This window comes from Marmota flaviventris, chromosome 15 (genome assembly GCF_047511675.1).
Source record: "Marmota flaviventris isolate mMarFla1 chromosome 15, mMarFla1.hap1, whole genome shotgun sequence".
Classification (NCBI taxonomy): Eukaryota; Metazoa; Chordata; class Mammalia; order Rodentia; family Sciuridae; genus Marmota; species Marmota flaviventris.
In genome coordinates this window covers 30135714-30162364 of record NC_092512.1, presented here as the reverse complement: position 1 = coordinate 30162364, position 26651 = coordinate 30135714, and the positions used below count along the sequence as shown (strand labels likewise).

General features: G+C 36.9%; 1 protein-coding gene across 3 annotated transcripts in view; it reads right to left on the bottom strand.

Annotated features, from left to right (window-relative positions):
* Nucleotides 1-26651, bottom strand: part of Rspo2 (R-spondin 2) — a 131266-nt gene that overhangs the window by 32906 nt on the left and 71709 nt on the right. For 2 of the 3 annotated variants that reach the window (XM_027953298.2, XM_027953301.2), the window contains exons 3-4: nt 11782-11925; nt 10105-10293 (exon numbers count right to left, since the gene is read on the bottom strand). In XM_027953298.2, the coding sequence (XP_027809099.1) occupies nt 10105-10293; nt 11782-11925 (333 nt within the window). The remainder of the gene's footprint in view (nt 1-10104; nt 10294-11781; nt 11926-26651) is intronic. The other variant, XM_027953313.2, reaches the window with a different exon arrangement.

Here is a 26651-nt window from a genome sequence, read left to right as displayed (position 1 = left end):
ATGTCCCTTTATTATAGTAATCCTGTAACATTACCCCCATTATATACATGGCTCAGCTTTAAGAAATTCAGTAACTTGCGATGTAACTAATAAGTGGTCAAGGCCAGCATATGCCAAATTTAAAATGTCACTACTTCTTTATATTTCTTTTTTTCCCAATATACAGACATCTACTGTCACTGAAGGTATAGACTAGAAGCTAGTTAACTGTTCGTCAAAGATGTCCAAGTGTGTTGAAGGTAGAGGGAAAGCATCAGGAAGAGTTCTGAACAGAACAGCTTAAAGGATTAGAATTAGGAAAGAACAAATTCATGATACGTTGCTTCCTGCCCCATGCCCCAAATACCACAAGTTGCTAACGACAGTTTTCTCCCGAATCCAGCACTTAACTCAGAATCCTTCCCAACTCCATGTTCCAGACAACTTCTAGTAATCGACATGCCACATAAGATCTTCTTAGATTATACAATTAAAATTGGGCCTTATAAGGACATTTTCATCCTTGATTTGAAATATTTGGGTACTTTAAATTTTCAGAGTACCCCAAGCTGGCTGGTAAGGAAAGCCATGAAAGTGAATGTGACAAAATAAAAAATAGGGAATAATAAAGCCAAGGACTTTGGTAAAAGGCAAATGGAAGTAGTAGTTAGAAACAAATATAGTTCACTTAGGGTGAAAGCAAACTATGCCTAGATTTTAAAAAAAGAAAAAAAGAAGAAAGGAAAAATTGTACAAACACAAACTAGCGAATGGCCTGATTTAAAAAGTTGGCAGAAAGAAAGAGGGGTCACAGAGGACTGTAAGCCAAGGCAAAAGCCTGCACTCATTAGAAAAGCAAGCATAACAGAAAAATGCGTAAACATCAGAACCCTTAAGTATTCTCTGGTAATTCTCCCACTGAAATCAGCCTCTGCTTAATCTGGGCCTGAAATGTGGGGTGGACATCTTATCCTCTTCCTGACACCTTACCAACACAGCTTCAGTCATTTGATCCTCAGCTTTCCATGCCTCCATACTCGTGCACAAGGTCAAATCTAAAATCCTCATCGTCTCCATGGATATACTTTATGGCCGTGCTGCAGCTTGTACTTTATGCTGAGCGCTTCTGTGATGGCCATTCATAGACGCTGAGTTCAGCCAGTGTCCCCTTCCTTGGAGTCATGAAGCATGTTTTGCTGTCTACGTTCTTCCTCACCATGTTCCATCTCAATTGTTTTCCATTTTTAAACAGTTTTCAAGCACAGCACCGCCCCATCCTCATATAACTTAAGTTTTGCTCTTCTGGAAATATTCCCTGGCCCTAACAGTCAAAAGGTCAAACCTTTTTTCCCTATAATATCAGGGCCTATAACAATAGTTTCTTAAAAATTCAACTTCACTTCTGTTATTTTGTAACATGAATTTTCTTGAACTAATCCTCTTGGACTATAAATCCTTTTGTTTTTACCACTCCCTCTACCCAATTTGCCCATGTTTTTAGAATATAGGAAGTAAAGCGTGTTTACATAATTGATTTGATGAATCTACAGACATAGCAGTAGAAAAATCATGGTGTGTTTGGAATGCCAGCTCAAAACTGGATTATCTAGGTTCAAAAGAGAAATGAGAAGGCACTTTGTAGCATATTTTAATAAAGTCAGTTTGACTCAGTAAGCATTTACTCAAAACCCACATGGTTCCCTCATAACAAATAATTTTGATAAAGATTAAGATGATCCAAGTCCAGCCTTGGAGAAGAAACAAAAATCACAGAAGTTTATTTGAAATACTAGTACAGGGCTTAAGATAATCACCAGAAGTAACTCTGCATCTAAATATGTAACTCCTCATATAACTTAAGAATATCTTACTATCTAGAAATGACACCATATTTATTGACAAATTTGGAAGGTAGATGCCCCACAAAGACAGCAAACCTACATGTCTTCTAGATACCAAGAAGTTCCAAATGTATTCAACATTCATTAAAAACCTACAGGATAATTCCAATCAAACAGAACTGAAAAGTCAAAAAGTCCTGATTCCACATCATTCCTGCCTCATATCAAGTCAGTTTCCAATTATATTCCTTCAACTTTCATTGAAGGAAAAAGTACCAAACTGCCTTCCGCATTCTGGACACATAGATACGACATGGACACTATTGAGGACATGGTCCGCTATACTTCTATTGCCCTGCATATGATTCTCCATTTGAGAAATCTGTTTAACACTATGAAAATCTGGTCAGTATTTCTCAGAGAAAATATTTTAGTTCTATAGGGAGCTATGGGACTAGAATATTTTCTGTTAAGAATCATCATTAATTTCTCACAGTTTTATGAGGCAATTCCTACTTTAGACACTCTGTGAAGTAGGAATTTCAGACACTATGTGTGTGTTTCCATTTTTAAACAGTTTTCAAGCACCCGCCCCCATCCTCTTCTAACTTAAGTTTTGCTCTTCAGGAAATATTCATAAACACACACACAGTGTCTGAAATTAGAATGACTATACATGTATGCATGTGTACATGTGTATATTATGCATTTTTTTTGTTTTTTTCTTTTTTTTATTGGTTGTTCAAAACATTATAAAGCTCTTGACATATCATATTTCATACATTAGATTCAAGTTGGTTATGAACTCCCAATTTTACCCCAAATACAGATTGCAGAATCACATCGGTTACACATCCACATTTTTACATAATGCCCTTATTAGTAACTGTTGTATTCTGCTACCTTTCCTATCCTCTACCATCCCCCCTCCCTCCCCTCCCATCTTCTCTCTCTACCCCATCCACTGTAATTCATTTCTCTCCTTGTTTATTTTCCCATTCCCCTCACAACCTCTTATATGTAATTTTGTATAACAATGATTTTTATACTCATAACTTTCTCTGAAAGTTGGTATTAAATATTGTATTTTATAACTAATCATTTTTTAAGCTATGATAGAAAGGACCACATCTAGTTTTCCCTTTATCTAGTAGCAAACACAAAGTTGAATTTCTGATTCAATTATTTCAACCAATATATATTCATTTGACCTATTTATCAGCCCTGAACTCTTATTTTAGTTTAAGGTTTTCCTAGTTCTGTTCTTTATGGTTTTTTGTTTTACCATGTTATCATTTATCTTGTATCACTATTATTAAATCCTTTGAGTAATGAGTAGGATATAAGGGGCATAACACCAATTATTTAATGTCTCTTAACTAGACAAGTTCAAATATTTCACTGCCAGTTTCCAAAGTCCTCAAATAAAAGGAAATAAATTTAATGCAAAAAATTATTAGGCCCAAGTTTCACAAATAGGTCAGTTGTATAGTAAAAATTACTGCCTCTACATTTTCAGGTTAAGGGAAGAAATCTTTGCCAAATCTGTTATACAAAATAATTTTATCATCTTAACCACTTCTGTATGATGACACATGAATCATGCTGGGATTTTACTATAGCTTTGTCATTCTTTCCATTGAAATGTTCTCTTTCCGCCTCCTGGTCCTGGAGGAAATCCACAAGTACAGCTCTAGGTCAGTCCAGTAGCTGGAGACATATTACAGGAAATCCAAACGAGAACCGCCTGCTCCCTTTCATCAACACCATCTCCAGATCCCAGAGAGGTGTCCGATGAGGAGAAAAAGTTGTTCTAAGAAACCATCAGGGGATTTGTACTTAAGGTTTTCTTATCTTCAGAGGAGGGCAGGGGGAAGTCTCCCATCAGGGGCAGGGGTGTGGAATCTACCGCGGACACCATGTGAGTCCTATTAAAGTTGTTTTTGTTTTAGAGTTGTTGTAAAAGTTGTTTTAAATATTTTACATTAAGATCAGAGTAGCTTACTGCTGAGTAAAATTCATAAAAGGCAGGCCCTTTTGAAATTTCCCTGTCTTTGTCTTATTACCCATAGGACTGGGGGCCTTCAGTGGCATATGTCATTGAGAAATTCTTTTTTACAAGTACCCATAAAAGAGACTAGGACATGCTGCCCTAGACTATAATTAAATGGGGCTGGTAGAGATTCCAGATGGGAAGCTTAGGGAATGGCACAAAGGTGTGGCTTCTTTCACTTGCTCACTCACTCCCTGTCCCCTCTGGCAAGCAAAGCTGGCACGAGGACAGGCTCAAAATGAAACTGGGAAAAATAAATTGTCGAGCATCCACCCCCACAGCCTCCACATTGTGAGTGCGTCACACTTTCAGATTTCTACAACTACATCTGTGTCTGTGCCCAAGACTAAAACTCACTTATGCCTTGTCTGGATTTCACGATCTCCATGCAGACCACCAACACCCCCCCTTCTCAGCTCTCCTATTTCTTCAGCCCCGATCCTCTGCAAGAATTAGTAAATCTGAAAGAAATCGTTGCTTCAAAACAATGGAAACAACAAACACACCATCAACAGGAGCCCATGGTTATTCTCTGCCTGTTTTTCAGAAACGAATAAAACTTTCTAAAATTAAAAAAAAGGGTTTGGGGAAGAGATTAGGAGCCAGAAAGGATACTTTCCAAAACACCATTAACACCTCGGAAGCAGGAATTCCAGGCTGAGGGAAATGTTTGGAGGCAGGTAGATCTTTGTTAAACATCAATTTGATATAACCAAAGTGGCTACTGTGGCTAACTCTCCCATTTTATCATGGCTAAATAAATAAATAAATAGCCTCCACATATCCAGAATACCTGGAAAATACCAGAGTTTACTAAATTGAGAATGACTAACACAAATCACTGATTTCTCAAAAAAAAAAAAAAAATACAATGAAGTATTTGGCAGAACACACAGAAGGGCAGCAGGAGTTCCATTTTTGATGCTCACTTTGTCATATAAAAATTATGATATTATTGGCTTTCTTGACAAATCAAAAAGTTTCAAAAGAAAAGAGGTTCTCTCTTATCCTCTCTCTTCCCAACCACCCTCAAGGCTAGCATGTATAAAGCAGACCACATAAATTGCAACTCAAATGTAAACAAAATGTAGAGAAATAAAGAACACATGTCTAAAGCATATTTTCTTGACCCTATCCCATTGAAAATGTGCTTATTTCCTGCTCTTGGTTTAATCCATCACAATCTACAACCATCTTTAGTTATATTATCTAATACCTAGTCCACATGTTGCTGTCAGTTTATATACAAAAAACATAGATTAGAGAGGTCTTATTACTGTTGCCTTTTAAAAAGTAGATGTTTCCAGAGATTAAGGTTCTAAGTTGCTAAATAATATTTTCTTTTGTTTCCTACCAAGTTAAGAGGCACTTTCATAAAAAAATTGTATATATGAGATAGATAATAATCAGATAATATTTCATAAGAGGAATGAGTTATTTTCAAATTGAAATAGCATACAGTAGCAGGCTTCATATTTAAATTTTGTGCACATTACAAGAAAATATAGAGAATTGCATGATATGATCACTAACAACTGGAGCATGTGAGTTGAGGTAGTCAGAGCATAAAAAGCAAAAAGGTATGGAGTATGTGTCAGAGTATCGCCTACGTAAGAGGTTGATTGCAGAAATGTGTCAGAAAAAAAAAATCCATCCTGGGCACAGAGCCACCAGATGTGGGGGTGGGGGTCAGGTCACCCAGGGCTTCTGTGCCGGCCAAAAGGCAACTGTCAGTGATGAAAGCCGAGTGTAGCTGAATACCACACAGCCTTATCCAGAGGGATGAAAAGAACAATCTCGAAGCCCCATTCTCCCCCAAACTGAAAACCAAAGGCAGTAAAATTAAAGGAGAAGAAGGTCTTAATAGGAGCAGCCCAATCAGAGCAGAATTAGTGACTCAATGCTGGGTACTTACAAAGCCACCTTTAGGTTATGCAAAGCTGGAAGATGTAAGGAGGGAGTGGGGATAGCAGGGAAAAGTACTTACAAAGCAAAAATCAAATGGATGGAAGGAGAAATAGTTAAAAGACAGGTACTTTGACATAGGACAATCACTGCTTTATCTTTGATTTTTATCACAAGGAAGAAGGAAAGGCACAGGGAAACAGCCTTTCTAGACAGCAAGACATTGGCCCACTCTTGGCTATCCCACTAGTGACTTATTAGGTATCACTGTGGGCCAGTCAGAACCTCCCTGGAGTTGGTTTCCTCCTCTTTCCTAAACATGATAGGAAAATCAAGGTTATTTACAAAAAAAAATAGTCATTGACTCAATAGCTTAAAACTTTTCTTAGATCTTCAAGAGATCTCCTCTGTTACAGATCTCTGATCAAATGTAACTTCTACAATTTTTCTGAACATTACATAAAACAGTATAGCCCAGCCCACGTACTAGTCTCTTCCTTTCTTGTTGTTCTTCACAGCCCTTATCTCCATATGAAATTGAGAAATATATATGAAATATTCTCATCCATTTACTTCTTATTGCAATCATTCCCTCCAGAGAAAGCCCTAGAGGATTCTTCAAGCAAGCCCATGCCTCAAGCAATGAACAGAAGACAGCAATACTCAATAGATACATGAGGGACTAAATTAATGAAAATAGTTGTCACAGAATGACGAAATAGTGAGGAGTCCCATGTAGACAAGAATATTTCAAGATGAAGTCACACAATGTTGGCTAATCCTGTGAAAGAATAGAAGATTATAGACATCTAGAGACAGCATGCTCTCCTGTCCATGAGCATCCTCAACATCATTCCTCCACAGCCGGGATGCTGTTCTTTCATTTGTTATTTATATATATAGTATGTTTATCTCTTTCTGTTAAGATATTACCTAATGTACAACGTGGTCCAAACTTGAAATTCCTTCCAAATAAAGCTTTGGGTTATATATGACTAAAGTAATCCCAATAGGAATCTGTTGTTTGTGTACTTAGGAGGAAGGAGGGAAGTACAGATGGCTACACCTGCAACAACTATAGCCTTGGTTTTTAAGGATTCTATAACTCCTTCTAAACGCATTTTCCAAACTCATTTCCATTCTTTCTCTTTTATTCCATAGTCTTTCATCCTCCTCCCTCCCCGGGTGGTCTTCTCCCTTCTTATCTCATTCTCCATACATCTGCTTTATCAGTAGCTAATACAGAGGTCACATGGAGATTTTAAAGGAATCCTATTTAGTCTTTGAATGTTGGCAACGCAAGTGGCCCTCCCTAAAGCAGGAGGGCAAAAGCTACCAGATGCAGAAGGCTCAGTAAATGTAGCTACCAGGAAAGTGGTCAGTTCCTTGGCTGTGGGTAAGTGTTCTTGGGCTTCCAGGTCTCTTCCTCCCCCACCGCATGTCAACCACAAAACATGCCCATAATCTTTTGACAATTAAGCCTAGAATCATTGGATTTTAGGACTAGACTGGGCCTTAAAGATCACCACACCAATCCCCGCAATTTACAAATGAGGAAATAGAGGCCAAGGGAGGTTAAGTGACTTGCCAGGGTCACAGAAGTAGTAAGTTGACAGGATGCAGAGACCCAGATCCCAGACCAGGCCTCTGAAGATGAATGCTGGGAAAATCCATTTTTTTTTTTTTATAAAACCTTATAAAAATGAAGTTTGGGAATGAATACTTTGGGAATGAATGAGTACTTTGATTACAAATCAATGAATTTCTTAAGAAATTCCCAGCTATTCTCCTCCCACCCCCACCTTAAAGCAAATAAGTATTTGATGGTTAAAAAAGGGAAAAGGCAAAAATAGGTTAGGTCATTACACTTTGTTTTTACTCAGCCATTTATTTTCTCATATTTAGGAGTTTTCAGTGTAACATCTTATACACTTAGTGACTATTCCATTACGCTGACCTCTAACTTCTGCCTTTCAGTAATGGAAAGCAGCTGATTTTAATGTGCCGCCGCTTCAGTGTGAAGGAGGTTAAGGCTGCATGCATTTGAGTGCAATCAGGTTAAGATTGGCTCCAACAGGAGAAAAATCCATACATATGTTGAAAAGATCTGAAAAATGCCTGTATTCCCAACCTGATTACGACTTACATTTTTGCATGGTTTGTCAAAGCAGATCACCAAAATCAAATCAAGATGTATAAAGGGATAAAGTGGTTTTCTTCTCCATTCTTCCATTAATCACCGTGACCTATTGAAGAAAGGGACTTTTCCCTCTCTCACCTGAGGCAAGGTGGGATACTTCACTGGAAGTTATGCCAATTTTTACCGTCTCGTGCTCAAGATCCAAAATTAATTTTCTAGTTTTTATTTTCCACATTTGTAAACAGATATTTCAGGGCAGAGCAATTTGCCATTCCTATCAACAATTAATTCTCTTTCACTTCCCTTTCAATAAAACAAAAACATCCAATACAACTTTGAAAGCCTACTTGAAGCTTTATAAAAATTTTGTATTAACCTGAAAATATAGGTACCGAGAGAAATATCTGACCCTTCATAACAGATAAAACTTAGTGAAGCCTAAATACAAATTTAAACAGAGCCCATTACTAAATCACTGGTCAAATAGAGAATACTAGCAAATCATACACAAGCAATCTGGAGGGCATGATTTAAAATTGCCCACAATGTGAGGCATATTCTGTTAAGACAGTACACTGTTGTTATCATAAAAAATACTAATAGAATAAACATAGTTAACAATCTAGCTGTTATCTGGGAAATTCTCAATCAGGGCTAGGTCAAAATAAAGAGTTTTTGAGGGGACAGGAATATGTTGGCTCTTGTTACACATAAGCATGTTTGTTATAGGAGCATTTTCAGTTTAATTTTTGCTATTAACGCAAACCACAATCGGGGGACCAAGTTGCTGGAAAAGGAATGGGAGGAGGGGCTAGTTAATATAAACAATATACAACAAAGAAAGTCTTTCTTTCCAATACCTGAATACATCAGGTTTGTTTTTAGGCAGAAGGTTGCAGGTTAAATGCTCTCAGCTATCCAAGAAGTAGCTTATTAGTTTTGTAAGAAAATATTTTCTTATATTTTGACTGAAAAATACCCAGTTTAAGTGAACAAAACCATCCTTGTTAGTGAAAAGCAGAACCAAAAAAAAAAAAAAAAAAACTTTGTTTCAAAGACCCAGTAAGTAAAAGCAAAACTAATTCAAGAGGAAAACTGCTTTCTTAATAGTAGCTTCTGGATCTGGATCTAATAGTTCTCAGAGGCCGACTGGAGTCTTCGTGTCTTTAGTTTTGTCTCCCTCCATGGATCATAGACATTCTCTATGAGGCAGCATAATGTGGATATAAACCCATTTTAAACAGAGATATATGTTCTTTTTCTGGGCTACATTTACAAAGCTGAGAAGCTATGCACCAACAGAAAGAACGAAGGAGAACAAGAGTTTGGATTATTGTGTAGGGCAGTTTTCCAAACACATCTTTCTTTTTCACTTTTCTATTTTGTACACCAGAAAATCCCAATTTCATCTGTGGGCAGTGGAGCATCCGCCAGTGATGCAAGTGATTACTGCTTTGAGAAGCAAAAGACGAGCGCTAAGAACTAACTGCAGCTCAACCTACCGCTTCTGCTTCAGCTGGCACCTCAGCTATGTACTCCTCTAATTTCTAAATGGGTCTGATCCTGTTATTACAGAATAATGACTGCAAATCAGCACAATTACTACCACGAGTTGAATAAACACACACATACCAGTAGCTGTTTTCTACAAATTATTATCAAAACAAAGAGCAACGGCTAATTGTGGTAACATTAAGACAACATTTATTCCTCCCAGTGTTTGGGTAAGTTTATTTTAAGTTGTCATCTTCAACTAGTAATGACGCGGATGATTTTACAGATTCCATAAACCTTTCTAATCTAAACTCTTCTCAACTCAAAGTTGGCTGCTTCCCTCAAAGCAACATCTGCAAAGGCCCGATTTCACAAGAACCGCTTTTATGGTACATTTGCAAAAAAAAAAAAAAAAAACACGCTTTTAGAAATCTCATTTTAGAAAGTGCATTTGTAATGTATTCTTCTAAGTTATTTTTGAGGCATCGTGAAAGTGATAAAAGAATGTGCACTTTTTATTCTTCAAAATTTATGGGATTTTTTTCCCCCTAAATAAGTACAATGTAGAATTGGACCTCCTTTCCAAGGTTATTATCAGATTTCCTTCATGGATAAATAACTTTTATTGGAAGGGAGGGTGATGAGAGAATTCAGAAAGCACATAGCACACAATAGAGATTATTCAAACCTACCTCCTGGACAGTGCCTCATGGCCATCTTACACCTCCTGGATTCAGCAATGGTTGGACATGGTATTGTGTCTTTTGCTGGCTTTTTAACAATTTGCCGTGTTCTGGTTTCCAGACCCCATTTAAATCCACACGTGCGATTATTTCTGCTACAAGTTCCCCATTCGCTCCAGTGACCAACTTCACATCCTTCTAATAAAGATTAAAAAAAAATACAAACACATAAAAATCTGAGCCATTTGCTGTGTTATCAAATTCATATAACAGTGTTTCTCCATGCCCCCTATTCCCAGAAAACCAAAATTAAAGTCCTATGGCCCACAAAGACCTACACTCGCCTTTAGGAATTAGACTTCTTTGAACCACAGGGTACTTTTATCTACAACAAATGCCACATCATAATTAAAAAGCTGTTTGTCTCCGTTTGTCTTAGCTTATTTTTTTTAAGTGATGCTGCTGGTCAGTTCTAACAACACTGAAATGTATAAGCTCTAAAAGACTCAACAGCCAAACCCTGCAGTAGAAGACACTATTTTTATACCATGACAGAAGCCACAATTTTACAAGTTAATTCTGAATGCCTGACCCCAAATCCAAAAATGTGTTTATTTTGGAAGCACTTGAGGGAAATGATAGGAGGCTTGTTTTGCATTTCTGGTTGTCTCTTTCCACAGGTGTCTGAGGACCTCAGCATTATTTCTGAGTCTCTACATTGGTGCTGTACCTTACTACAGTTTGAAAAGTGAATGAACATAGATATATTTTTTTCCTAGATACATAACAGCTTTTAGCATCCCCTTTGGTAAGGTATACAGAAGTACAAAAGCAGACTGCGCCCATGCATTTCCCTGAAAACGTAAGGAGGGACTCCTCATCAACCTGGCCATTAGAGAGCTCCTTCACACTAGTAGATCAGAACTCAGATCCAGAGTCCACACAAAAGATTTTATCATTCTGGAACTCAGTAGGCATCACAGCTATTTCTAAGATTTCTCAAAATCACTAAAACTTTTATTTGGAGAATACCCAAGACCATATTTGTAATATGTCTACAGTTAAAGATTTCATAAGCATGTCCACTGAACATCTGTAATGAGTGCAGGTCTTGCTTCTTAAAAGCAAATTCAGCATTCTGAATACGTTGTTTCAGACATTTCCTTATTTTTAGTCTTATTGTTTGCATGTATACATGAGCTCACACATAAATAAGAACATAAGTATATACAATTCTTCCACTTCACATTTACATATATTCCTTTTCTGAAAGCTTTCAATATGTAATTATTTTTTTCACCATATTTTTGCAGAAAAAAATTACAAATTTTCTTTTAAATCTCCTCCTTTTAAGTGAGGGTAAACTTGCTTTTCTCCTAAACATTATTCTCTAATAGTTACAAACAATTTATTAAGAAATGGATGTACTACAGATACAAAACTGTATCAGCACTTAAATAAGTAAACCTAGCAAATATACAACTAGAAAATTTCATAGCATCATATATGTGACTACCAATCATGATGCCTAAATATTTCAGTAAGTCAGCAAAGAAGTAAAATGATTTTCAGTTCTAATGAACAAGAGAACTGATTCATTTTTAGGTTAAATATATCCAGCATGCCTGTTTTCAAGAAATAGGTGATAAAAGTTGCAGTTTGAGAATTACATTAAAAACTACTCACCCACACATTCCATGGTCTCATCTAATGATGCAAAACCATCTGGACATTCATCAAAGCAACGTCCTCGATGTAAGTAAAAGCCTACTTTGCACTTGGTACAAAAGTCTTTGCTAAAGCAAGAGTCACAGTTTTCTATTCTGCATCCTAAAAACAATTTTAAAGAGAAAGTTTCAATCAAGGAAATTTATTTATTTTGCTAATAAAATTCACAAACTCACTGGTTAGCCCAGTCAAAATTCTAGTGGTCGAAGAAATACATGCTCTATGCATTTGTTTCCTAATGCTATCTCATTCTAAATCATTCTATGTCTTCCAACAACTTGCCACATTAATTAGCTAAGTCCAAACGCCAGCCCAGGGCCCTAGGCAGCAAGAGGCTCTTTGGGATTGTTTGCAACTCCAAATGGGATTAAAACAAAGGATGGAAAAAAAAAAATACCCACATTCCAAATTACATTGCTGCCTGGATTAAAATCTGTTCTGCCTTTCAAAAGACAATAAGAATACTATAATCAGTATCTTCTGTTTGGAGATAGTTATCAAGTTAAGAATTTTAAATTTGAAAATATTTTTAAATGTTTGGTCTATTACTCAGCATGCTGGACAAAGCATCAGAGGGTGACTTGACAGTGGTACAAGTGGGTAGGCTGGGTCATTCTGTAGAAAACTTATGATGGACCGAAGGCCTTATTCACATTTCTATTGACTCTTCCTAAAGAGTATATATTAGACTTTCCACTTTGCAAATGAAGAGTATAACAGAGTATTCTAGTGGCCAAGTTGGTCCTGAAAGCTCCCCAGACCACCTCCCTCCTAAATCCAGTATTTTTCCCCTGGAATTCATTAACTGAAGATTGTTGGGAATAGTCTGTGAAACAGAAGTGCTTTCAGGTCAGATCTAGTTTGAAGACTAGCTCTGTAATGGTGGTTGACCACATGCCTCTTTGAGCTTCTATCACTTCCGTTATAAAACAGAGATGTCACTGACCATACAAGATTATTGTAAGGATTTGTAATAATATATGTAAATTGATTGGGTCATAATAGGTAGGCTGCAGACAGAAGCACAGTGCATTAAAAACAGATTTGGGGGGCTGGGGATACAGCTCATTTGGTAGAGTGCTTGCCTTGCATGCACAAGGCCCTGGGTTCTAATCCCCAGCACCACAAAACACACACAAACACACCAAGAAAAAAATGATTTTTACACAAAACACAAGGGTTTTTTGTTTTTTACATCAGTGATGAATACAAGCAGGCTTATATTCCAGATCAGATTCCCTGGTAAAACTAACCTCTGGAACACAAGGTTACACCTGTCACTGGGATGCACAGGTGAAAATAAATACACTTCAAGGAAAGGAGAGTGGATTGGCTAATTAAAAGGTCATTTTGAACATAGTACATTACTACTTTTAATAGATTTAACTGGTTAATGGCATGTAAAGTGCCATGAAAGCTTCAAGGCATCACATTTATCCATTTAACAAGTCCCCAGCACTATATTTGGTGCTTTAAGGATTCTAAAAAGCTGTAAAATATATAGCTCCCCCCAAGCAAAGAGATAATGGGGTAGAAAATGTAACTAAAATATAAAATCGCTAAATATTAAAATTTTGAAAATTAAAAAAAATCTAAGAATGAAAAGGTGAACTTTTTTTTTATTAAACTGTATTACATTATAAATAATGACAGTTTTTAGACCTGTAAAAAAAATAGGCTTTCAATTCTGAGTTTTTATGTTACAGTTATTATGCATTAAGTGACCGCCACAGAGAAGACAACTTCTAAAATGTTTCAAATAGGAACCAGCCACAAGCAGATTCAAGTCCATAGACAAATTACACGACGACTGCTTCTTTATAGGAGGAGGGAAATAGTGGGCATTGGAATCATAATTTAATGTCCATAAAAGATTTAGTTGTTATCTTAAATGCCATAACCTATATTTTAATAAAACAGTGGCCTATAGCTGGTCAGTTGCCTCTTAATCATGGTCAAAATACATAACCATTACATCCACAAATTGTGGGTTTTCTTGCTATATTAAAAAAAAAAGCAAGCATCTCTGCTACAGAATTATTTTCCAAGAAAAAACAAGCATTTGAAAGGATAAAACAGATCAAATGGGTGAAGAGAACAAAGAATTTAGGTTTAAAAAAAAAAAGACTATACACTTCATAAATCAGCTGTTATCTATAAGATCTGATTTCTCTTTAAAACGTGGCCAGCACCAACAAGCTTTTTGGCCAAAAAGTTATAGCAATAAATATTTGAAATTAATTATACCAGGTTTTTTACTGATCTTTATTATTACTTATAGCTCCCTTTCCTCATTTCATTCCATGTTCCTGATACCAGTTCAGGATATGTGGAATTTCTGAAATACCTATCATTCTCTTCAAAGTCCCTTAAGATTCTTTAGGCATAAACCCCGCTAGAAGAAAGCTTAATTATTTGTTTCTCAAATTTAATAAAAATATGATACATGCAAGTGGTAAAAGTACTATCACCATTAAAAGGCAAAAAGGATTATATGTAATGACCCAGAAAAAAAAATTCTAAAGAACTATTGTTAAGAAAAAAAAGTCATGCTGCAGGGCATTTATAGTGTGAGTCAATAAAACTATATTTGCATGCATGCACAAACACGTGTATGTGTGAAAGAAAATAGTTTCAGAGACTTTAATTTGGAGAAGGGATGGTAGACTTTTGAAATATTGAAAATGTTATATGTAATTCTGAACCATATCAATCATATATAATTATATTTATGTAATAGGTTTAACCAAATAAAATTATCAAAAAATACATTTGTGATCTACTTATGTTTACAATCTACTGTATTAACATAATGAAATAAACCACTTGATTTCAATAGGCAAGAACAAATAAAGGCATAATATCCCATCCCAAACTTCTTCAGATTGGGGTACATGAGTTATACCCTTTATTTAATAATGCTAAACTTGCTGTACTCTTTGAATCATATATTTAACCATGTCTTGCCAGTATCCTGTTCTCTTGCGTTCAAAGGTACTTTTCTTTCACTCTGATCATAAGGGAAAAAATTTAAACAGTATCTATGCAATACGGCAATTTAAAAAAAATTTTTTTTGATTGATGGCGAATCCTGACATCTAAGCCTTGCTGGCCTTCCTTGGGTCCATCACTCTTGGCCTCAATGTAAAACCCGCACACGCAGCAGCCTACCATGAGATGCACCCCTACACACAGAAGAGCCCAGGGCTGTTCACAGCTGGCCCTGCACAAACCACCTTCTCCAGAAGTCTCCTTGGTGAGATGCAGTACCTGAAAACCTGTTCTCAGAAGCTACAAATCCATGCACTATCCCTGTCCATCCAATTGTCTAGGAGCAAACTCCTTTACTCTAGGGTGAGGAAGACCCCTTGGGGGCCTCGCATTTCTATATATTCTCCCTCAGACTGTAGCCACTTCAGCATATTAGCCATAATTTAATTGGGGTTCATATCAACTCTATTAACTTTTTAATGTATATAAAGCATCATCATAAATAAAAATTCAAAATATTTCAGAAGGCTTAAAGGAAAACAGAACATCCTCTTTCTCACCTCAATGGCACATCCAGGCCTCCTCTCCAGAAATCTCAGTTTCTTGTCTACACTTTACAAAAATCTCTGTGTGAATCTTATAAATTGAATAAGTTAAGCATCACTAAAATACCGATGTGATCACACAATATATTGGTAAACCTTAGAAAACTTCATACTGTGTAAGAAAATAGGTATATCAAAATTTACTAAACATACGCCTTTTCTATAAAAAATATGGGTTTAAAATCCTTGTTCAGAAATCTGAGACCCTACTTTAGCCAACTTACATGCCTCTAAATTACAGTGCCTCCTCAAAAATGTAATCCACCGAGGGAGGACTGCCAATATTGGTTTAAGTAAAATCACTGTCCAAGTGAAACTGTAGCCAACTAGAGTCTAATGGGGCTGTCATTTGGCAGGAAGAGCTTATGCTGGCCCCAAAACAGAAAAACAGGCTGGGTACCACCTCTCCTGTCCTCCCACAGGCTCGAATGTAACATTTTTCAAATTATACTGTTGTCCAGGTCAACATTCATTCTGAACAGTCCCCAAGGGTTAGTATGTGCCAGGTATTGTGCCCAGACCCTCAGCATGTGAGATGTTAATGCCATTCCCTATCCTGGGAGTCCTAAAAGCAAAAGGGGGCCACATGACAGGAATAGGGCATCAAAACAACAAAGCAGAGGCAGGTGTTGGGTTTTCTAGAGACAGAGAAAAGGTCTTCATATCTGATCTGCCATTAAATGTTTGTTTATATTTTGGGGGATCTGTGAATTCTGTTCCTAGCACAATGCTAGCTAGACACAGTGGAATTTCAATGCTTGCCAAGTGAACGAACATGAATGCCATTTTAAAATTCAACTTCTTTCATATCTGAATGTTCTGTGTGAGATTGCTTGCACATGCACTGTAAATATCTCCAATATTTAAAAAAGCTATACTTGCTGTAAAGAACTATAATTATATTGGAAGAACCAACAGTTAAGCACCTGAAAACAATTTTAAAAGAGAATGTAAATATCAAAGTAAAGCAGGTGATCTATGCTGTGGAGGTTGAAATCTCAGCTGAACCTCTTTTAGACAGAGGCAGGGTTTCCTGGCATGGGGGCTACCTTCACATGGCAGCAGAGAAAGCTCACACAGCCTGTGATGGGCCCTGAGGAGTGGCACAAATGAAGGGAAGGTCCATTGGTGGGGAGGCTTATTTAGATTCAAAGGCTGTGAGTGAGGATGACAAATTATTTGTACTTGGTGTAGTTTGAAGTAATAATTAAAATGAATAGTAAACAAAGCCAGGTTCAAGAATAGGGACTTAATCTGACTTGTAGTGAGTGATCTCTGTAGATTTCTGAGTACCTAATTTGTCCCCTCATTTAGACAGGCAGAAGCCCCAGGATCCAGGCAGCCTAATAATGGACACACCTACGGCACAGATGAGAAGCTATGTTCCCATACCTTAGGGTCTTCCATTACTGACAGGAAAGGTCCTCAGCAGAATCGGGTAATAAAGTGACTGCTCTACACTAGAAGTACATACAGAGTGAGCTGGTGAGTGAAGGTTTTCTGAGAGTTAACCTTCCTGAAAGCAGGAAAGGGTAAAGGTCAGGAAAGCCACTGGGAGGCTCAACATTCTAAGAGGAAACAGTCACAGGACAACAGAATGGACACAGTGAATTGGAGAAGATGAACACCAGAGAGAGAAGGCAAAGATCACACAATTATCCCCACTTCCTTTGGTCCCACAGTGCTCTCAGGGCACTTGGTATAATGAGAGAGTTTTTGCTTATCTTCCCAGTTCAATCTATTTGACAAGAAGAACCTCTTTAACTATCTCAACGAGAGCTATCACGTAAACACAAAAATCAAAACCTTAAATTAAAAGCAAAGGAAAAAAAAAAACCTTTGCTAAATCCTACTGTGGAAATATAATTCTGTACATTGCAATCTATTATTGGAGAAAGGGAAGAAATCTGTGTGGTAGAGAGACCCTCATAGGCACAAAGAGAATCTGTTTTCTCCTACTGCTTGGTGCTCATCAGGGATGTGCAGTAAACTATGAAAACCTCATCTCTTGTTGCTCTTTATTTCAAACCAGCATCACCAATCAGAGAGTGGCAAACACTGATATCTCCAGGGGACATTTACTCCTCATACTGCAGTCCCCAATTCCTGGGAACCCTTAGAGGTTTTTTTCCTGTTCATTGTTTGCTAAAATTTAAGCAGAAATTAGAAGAACAGGTTGTTCCAAAAAGCAGTATTAGACTTTTAGCAATTTTTTTACATGGAAAATACTAGACTGTGCAATTTAATATGAGGTTTAAATTATTTAAATATTTTTAGACTTCTCTAACCACTTCAAATACTACTATGAAACAATCCCTCCCAAAACTTGCAATGGTTTATAAGTATCCCTAAGTTTTTAAGCTTTATGTTACAGAAATCATGCATGTTTAATGTGTACTATTATAGTAATCCCATCACAGTGAATTGATAAAAACTATAAAATACAAGCTAAAATTAAATTACTTTGTAATAGAGTAAACCTACACACAGCTCATTAAAAGCTTCATTAAATTTCAACCTAAAGCTAACAAAGGTCAGATCCAGAGGTTTTAGTATTTAATGTCTCATATTTACAACTGAACTGCTTGAGTGATGATACCAAAAGCCAGCATTACTAAGTCAGGATTGATGTCTGTGTAAAACCCAGTGGAATAAATTCAAATCAAGATGGTTTTATTGTTAGGAGAGTTAGCACAGACAAAATTAAATTATGTCAAATGCAGAATAGGACACTTAGGATGAGAGCCAGAGTCAGTGAATAAGAATTATGCTGAGAATCCAGTGGCTATTCAAATAGTACAGTGGTTAGCAGATCTGTGGCTAGAATCTTGGCATGCTCTCATGTGATGAGGGACTAGTCAGTAACAGTCTCTTTGCCCTAACATCCTCATCCATCAAAAGAGGATAACATCAATCTTTATTTCACAGGTCTGTCAAGAGGATTCAGAGGCTTAATAAAAATAAGTAAAACCCATCCGTGCAGTATCTGCTGTGTAATTAGTGATCAAAGAATGTGAGTTACCATGAGAATAAAAATGTACTAAAGTAAAAAATGGCAGTCCAAGATGGTGAATGGAAGAAAGCTCAGAAAGGATATTCCACACGGGGAAAAACATATTTACATGTAACATTAATACTTTCAATAGTAATATATTATAATAATTTCCTATTAATAATTAATGTATAATAATCTATGTAAGTACCTGTGCATTACTTAATGACGGATACTATCCAAAGACCACTGTCTGCAGAAAACAGTAGCTTTACTCTTTTGTGGGTCATGCAGCTCAACAAACTGATCACAATCATTTTTTGAACATCTAGAACCAGGAGTCAGGAAACAGATGTAAAGGCAGAAGTTAACAACCTCTCTGCACTCTACTCCCTGCATTAGATAAAGGGAAGTCTGGTCTTCCCCGTCTCAGCAGAGAGTGAAGTCCTGGCCTAGATAGGGATTTTAATCCTCAAGTTCGAATTAACATGAATGGACTCCATTCAGAAATTTGTATATTGTTTTTCAGATAGCTATGGCGTTCTATTTCACATGACATAGTACCCTTTATTTCAACTTGAGGATATATGTCCTATTGAAACAGTTTCTTTTTCCTCTTGACTCATTTTAACTTCAAGTCTTGCAACAACTCATGTTTTATACCCCAAACTCAAACTTATGAAATATGTTGCTGGTAGCATTACTATAAAATCTGAATATTTAAGTTTTATATCTTCCCCATCCACACACCAGAAAGAAATAAAAAGAGTAAAAGAGAATAAAGAATCACTCAGGCTTGTTTAAAATCTTGTGTCAAATAATGAGGAACTACAAAAATGCTGCCTTCATTTCTCAGAGTCAAGTAAATGCACACGTAAAATCATTTTCAAGTGAAATTAAAGCTTGAACATATTTTCTTGGAATACAATGTTAAGAATTTTAAAGGTTTTTTTTTTTCATTTAATGTGGGGAGGGGTATAGGGAAAAGATAATGACCTCAAAATAAAATTGATAATCATGAAGTTTTGAAAATTATAAGCCAAGTTAATATTTCATATCAGATTTTAAATTCTTGCCAGTAACAGATCTCTCATCTTGTTACTCCTTGTGCTTTTCCTTTTTTGGTAATTTGTCACTTTTCCACATTAAGGTGGAGCCACAGCAGTTTAATAAGCTTCAGACCTGAGTCTTAGTTGGATTTTTCCAATTCTTAGCAAAGGCAAATCTCTCCACTCAATTCAATGGAAAAGCATATGTAAGTAAGTTAATGTATGTCTTGCCCTCCACTCAACCCCCATAGAAAGAAAACACGAAGAATCCCTTAATCCCTTCACACTCCAAACAGAGCAGGGGGTCAGAAAACTTTTCCTGTTAAGGGCCAGATAGTAAATATTTCAGGCTTTGTAGACCATACAGTCTCTGTCGAAATCTACTCAACTCTGTGGTAGCACAAAAGCAGTCAAAGACAATACATACATAATGAAACATAGCTATTTTCCAATAAAACCTTATTTAACACTAAAATTGCAAGTTTAAAAGATTTTCATGTATCACAAAATATTCTCCATTTTTTCTCCAAACATTTAAAAAATCTAAAAGTTGTTCTTACCCCAAGGGCCCTACACACACAAACACACACACACAAATGGCAGGCCAGATTTGGCCTACAGACTGCTGACCCCAAAGGCAGAGTATGATTGAAATCTATGTACACTTAGCAAAAAGAAAAGGGTTTCATTTTGTACACACTAGTGGTAGCCTTTAAGCTTGGGGAGACACAGTGATGTGATACATTCACCATCTTGCTATGTACATAAGACAAGTACCAGCATGAAGTTGCCGGAATTTAATTATCTCAACCTGGGAATGTTTTTACTTCAACATCTTTCACACTACATTGATAAATCAAGAAAGATGACTTGGGATCAGTTACCAACAGATCAAAATTCCAGCCTACTTCAATAAACTTCTTATTTCTTGCTTGCTGTGGTACTGATTTGTGAATAAAGGAGGTGATTGGGGGGAAAAAAAAATTTTATAAAACAATGCGTTTGAACTGAAACCAGTAAAACACATGCCTAGTACTATGGATTGTTTGTGAAGATGTCGTCTACCTCTCCAGTTTGACAAAAGTAGATACAGTGTCTGTGTACATGTAGCAGCAGCCAACCCTCAGGCCCATCAGTGGTCTTCTCAGAATGTCCGCTACCTGCTCTGTCCATGAGATGTTACTGTTGCCTCCCTAGGATTATCAGATGAAAAGATGTGGGTAAAACTACCATAGATACTAAAGTGCTGAGTAGATGCCTTACTTGTACAAAGGAAAAGTAAGCACAAGGTAAGTACATGCCTTTAAAATAGAATGAGGCTGCTTAAGTTGGTTCTATATGGAAATAATGGGATCATTCAAGAGAACTACAAAATCAACAAGAAACTAAAGCATAAGCTTGAAAAATATGATCCCCTTTATTAAACAGCAGGTCAGGTCTTTCCCTTTGCAACCATTAATACCATTAAAAAAAAAGTCTTGTGAAAAGCATTGAAAATCATAGTCATATTTGTCACAGAGAAAATCATTAATTCTAGTTCCTAAGATATTTGATCCTCTATCTTCAAGGTCAAATAGGGAGAGTGACTTTAGAGTTTTCTATAGAGAATCATGTAATAGAAGTAAAATAAGGTCTATTTCTCAATAGGCAGTTACTGCATTGCTCCATGGACCAGCACGTTAGGCATGCCAGTGCACAGGTGAATAGCCATTGTTAACTACTTGACCTACTAAGTCCTTGATGTTTTAGCCCTACTGGTGCCAATCACAATGATGGAACTAAGATTTGTTTTCTGCAGCTGGAAGGATGACCATTGTGATCTTTCAAAACTACATATTTGTCGTGTCATTTCCCTGTTTTACATGATAATGTACTGTATATTTCAAAAATCTAGAAGATAAGATTTTAAATGTTTTTACCACAATAAAATGATAAACGTTTAAGGAGACAGATGTACTCACCCTGATTTGAACATTATACAAATTTATATATGTATTAAAACATCACATAGCACCCCATAAATATGTACAATTTTATGCAACCACTTAAAAATTAAATCCTTCAAAGGTTCCTCTACACATCCAGAACCTAGTTCAAACCTTTTGCTCTTAAAACCCAAGATCCCTCCTGCTGGACAAACCTATCTGCTTCTCCAGCCTCCTCTCACATACACCTTTTACCCTCGTCATTCTGAGCTACATGTCTGGTGTTTCCTCAAAGCACCCCATACCCACCCAGATAGCTATGGCTATCCTTCTTCTTTATACTGGTTACCACCTATGGTCCATAATCCCCTCCCTGAAATGATGGGCCCCATGAAGACTATAGAGCAGGCTAATCTGTCTTCACAGGGATAGCAAGGATGCCTTACCTGGCAGAGGATGACAGATGTGTCTGAATGACTAATGCATTTAATATTAAACTTCTGTCATTTTAGGCTAAACACTGAAACAATCCACTTCATATACTTACAATAACAATTCTGCTACCAGCAAAAAATACTTTAGATTATAAGTTATTTTCAAATTAGGTACTGATTATATACTACAATAAAACTCTTATGCCTTATTTATGCATGTAAACCACATAGAGAGGAGGACTGGAGAGACAGATTGGATACTGAGGAAACTGGACTTAAAATGCATACAAAAATCAGATGAGATCAATATTTAACAAAGGAACTGCCAACCAGAGATTTTACTCTCTTACTGAAATGTTTTTTATAGATAGACTCATGAGAATTCTATGCAGACTATTATTCCAAAGTGGGTTATGTAATTTGTCTAAGCCTGAAAAGCGAGGCACCGTCAGAGCTCAAATCAGAGCTCAGCAACCTGTCTAATAGAACATGCTTTTATAGATGTGATTTACCATAAATTGGTTTCTCCCTTTAGAAGATAAACTGTGTGTCTTCAAATCCTTAGTGCAATTTGAAACACTTAAACTGACCATTAAAGAAAAAAAAATAGGTAACGAAATTTGGAGAATTTTCTAATACTCTGATTTATAATTCTATATCATATGGTTCATTTTTAAAGAAACCATACAATGAAAAGAATATTCCATTGGAATCAGTGTTCTCAAACATTAGGTCACCCTGCTGCTCATGGTGGAGTTTGGAGAAATATTTCCTCCACAAACCTCAGCACCCACATTTATTGGAGTGGAGGGGAGAAGAGAGAAACAGGCAGGAAGACAAAGAAAAGGGAGAGTAGGAAGAAGAGGAGAAAACAATCAATTCTCTTCCAGATCTATATTTATGAATTTTAGTTAAACTTGCCTGTGCCCAACAGAGGCCATGCAGGGCTGTGAAGCACACATATTCTCCTTGATCAGTGGAAGTGTTTATTAACTGGACAAAACTTCTCTCCTTTAAGAACTATTTGAAATACACTGTTATTGCTTATTTTTTTTCCCAGAACAATGCAATATGAACTGTTCATCTGAACTTAATCAACAGAATAGAGTTTTGGTATATTGTGAAGCATTTCCTATTAAATAGGAGGGGAAAAAGATCACCTGGTTATCACTGTCCATGCTGGCTCATTGGAAGAAGACATTGAAAAGGGCTCACATATGACAAATTGTGTCCCACTAGTATGATCTACTATACTGCTCCTATACAGAAAGTACTCAACAGCGTATCCAAAAATTGATTCATTCTTACATTAACTTGTAAAATAGGAATGTCTTCATTAAATATAAAAATAATTTGTTATATGCATGTACCAATATGCCAAAATGAAGGTCACCACTCTGTACAATTAACATGCACCAACCTAACAAAAAACAAAACAAAACAAAAATAATAATTTATACCTGATCTGTTCCACATCTTTATAAGGCAATCCCTTTTTAGAACAAAACTAAAGCTGAGTATGGTGGTACAGGCCTGTAATCCCAGTGATTCAGGAGGCTGAGACAGAAGGATTGCAAGTTCAAGGCCAGCCTCAGCAACTTAGTGAGACCCTGTCTCAAAATAAAGTAAAAAAAAGGGGCTGGGGACGCTTGTAGGGGGTGTAGCTCAGTGGTAAAGCACCCCTGGGTTCAATCCCTATACAAAAAAAAAAAAATTCCAGAAAACGAACTCCAATATCAAAGAACATCAGATTTCATCAGATATACATTCGAGTATCATCTACTACATACCAGTTAGAGACTTTGAGTAAGCTATTTAGCTTCTCTAGACATCAGTGTACTTGCCCTTAACACTCATATAACTACCACATAAGCTGTTAAAAAGAATTTAGTCCCCATAAAGGTGCCAGTTAAGCATTCATTATTAGCAGTAAGTACATAGTATCTGATCCAGAAGAGCAGCTAACATTACTGAGTTCTCCCTTCTGCATTCTGAGACCCCAAAACACCTGGGACACCACAATAATTCAATATGTATTGAGTGTCTGCAAGATGCCAAACCCTTGACTGGATGACCTCAGTCAATTAAACTGTGGCTCTGGTGAAACCAAGCATTTTGGTACAATCCCTTAAAACTAAAATCAATTGACAAATGTTTTCTCCCAAGCATTGGTATATCAAATGTAGCAAGCTATCTTCCAGAGATGAGTTTTCTTCAGAAGAAGAAAGCATAAAATCATCAAGAGACTCAGAAGGTGATGGCATCTCAATTCTCTTCTAATAAGGGGATGGAATAATCCTCTACTCCCTCCAAGGAATTATCCCTTAACCTAAGTTATGACCAAGGTCTTAACCAGCTAGTCACAGCTCTTACATAGTAATGTAAGGCCATTTCACAGCAGTGAGCTTTCTCCAGCTGCCAGGAGCCCATGAACCCAGCACAGGTTGGCCTGCAGGACAAGGTCCCACTTGGGAAAGACATCGGCACAAGAGAATGCTCTTCCAACATGTACCAACTAGAAGTGAGCACAGGGAGATAAATGTACATTGAGAATTTCTGCTATAGTTTATATATAAAAAAAATTTATAGTAAAATTTATCCAGTGATACGCTTTTTGTCATTTCCCTGAGAGAAGCTTTATGGTGTGGTTAAGGAAGTATAGGCATTCAAGTCAGAGAATCCTGGACTCCATTCTTGGCTCTGTTTCATATTGTGTCCTTTTGGGTAGGTTTCTGTACCTCTCAGAGAGTTTGTCTTTTCCATGGTAAAATGTAAATGGTTACCTATATCATAGGGTTAAGAGAATACTGAAATAGTCATTTCCACCCAAAGTCTGGGAAGGTTAATTGAGAATTAAGGTGGTAACTTGAGAATTAAGAGGTTAATTGAGAATTAAGAGGTGGTAACTTCTGGCAGTACTAATAGTACTGGTGGTAACTTCTGGCAGTACTAATAGAGCCACTGAATATTAGAGCAACGATCTCATGGTTTTTCCCTAGTTTATAGGAATGAACACACTGGGATTCAGACTATATACTTCCCCCACTGTCAAAGAGTTAAGTTAGGACCCCTAGCCAATCTCTAACACAGAAGCAAGCTGTGGATGAGCTACCAGGACACACTATGACCAACAGTCTACCATATTCCCCAACCCCTGCCCACCAACATTGAGCTCTTCTTCCTTTCAAAGGATCGTCCAAACTAGAGGTTTGTAATTCTATTCACAAGGAAGCTGTATTTCAATCATAGTCTTCTGTTAGAACCATTATTGACAAACATCAAATGGATTTGATTCTATAAATTAGAATATTATATGTATCAGAACACATAAAATGGCAGGAATCTTAAGGGAGTAGGAAGGAAACATTATGAGAGAATGGAGAGTCTAAAAGAAGTGAGGAGGGGACAGACAGGAACAGAAAAGTTCTGTTCTGAAAGTCATTCTAGAGCATTCTATCTTGATCAACTCAGATTCTCTAAGCAGATATTGATATCATGAGAAAGGTGGGGAAGAATCCACATCTCCTCACAGTATCTTCATGTACTTAGAGGTTACCAAAACATACCATAATCTAAATACAAAGTCTTCTACTCCAACACTAGTGATGGGCAATGTTAACATAACTAAACTATAGCAGAAATTCTCAAAGTGCAGACTGAGCCAGCCATTGTCAGCATCACCTGAAAACTTGTTAAAAATGCAAATACTTGGATTCCATCTCAGATCTACTCAGTCAGAAACTCTAGGAGTGGGATCCCCAAATGGCGTTTTCATAAGTAACTTTGATACTTCACTTTGAGAAATACCTCACTCTAGCATGAAAAGGTTTCAAGTTTTATGTGTCTATAATGAGCCAATCCCTATCTCTGGGAATGATAAAAATGAGATGAAAGATAAGACTGCCGAGTCCAGCAGTGAGGAAGAAAGGTTATAACCAATAAGAAATACAGCAGAACAAATGTTTGGCAGAAGAGTTTCCTAATGCAAGTATCAAACTGCAGGGTGGTTCTGTTTGACATTGCTTGGATGGGGAAATAGTTTTCCCAACATATGTTTCTCTACCTAAAGCACTCTTGAAAGATTAACTAATGTGCCACAGCTGTATGACATGGCAATTTTATTCCCACCAGAATCAGTTTAACCACATAAGAGTATCCTGATAAGCATCTAAGTATAATAAATACTCCTGGTACTATCTGCATCCACAATCAGTATTAACAGGAGATAGGACAAGATAATAAGGAGACCATTACTGAGTTCTATCTAAAAGATTTGGGTGTCCAACTCTCCAATTCACATTTCTACACAAGTGTGTCATGTTGAACTAGGTGTTTCTAAACTTGAACTACTTTCACTGTCAATCAGAACCAAAAATTGATAACATCAAATAAGCCTAACCCTCATCAGAGATGTATTCCCTCTCAGTGAATATCTCTAGTATTTGTACACTCCTTAAAAGCAAAAACCTACATGGTCTCTTCCCTGGCATGTCTATTTCCAACGAAATCACCAACTTCTGTTAATTCTATCTCATCTCATCTCTTCCCCCCACCTCCATCTCCAGTGCCACTGCTTCAGTTGAAGTTTTCATTCTTGCCCTGGGTTTAGAGAAACACACTCCTACTCACTTTCCACACCAACTCTCTCTCTGCTGCCAGCTGGGGAGATTCTAAAACAAGAAAGCTAATTGTCTTCGCAGTTTAGGTTGGGGATCCTCTATCCTCATCTTCCAAGTTTCCACTTTTGAAACTTTATGTTCCAACCTACAGCTGAGTTTGCTCGGAATGCCCTTTCCCTCATGCTCTTATCCACCATCCTCCTCCTTCAAGGT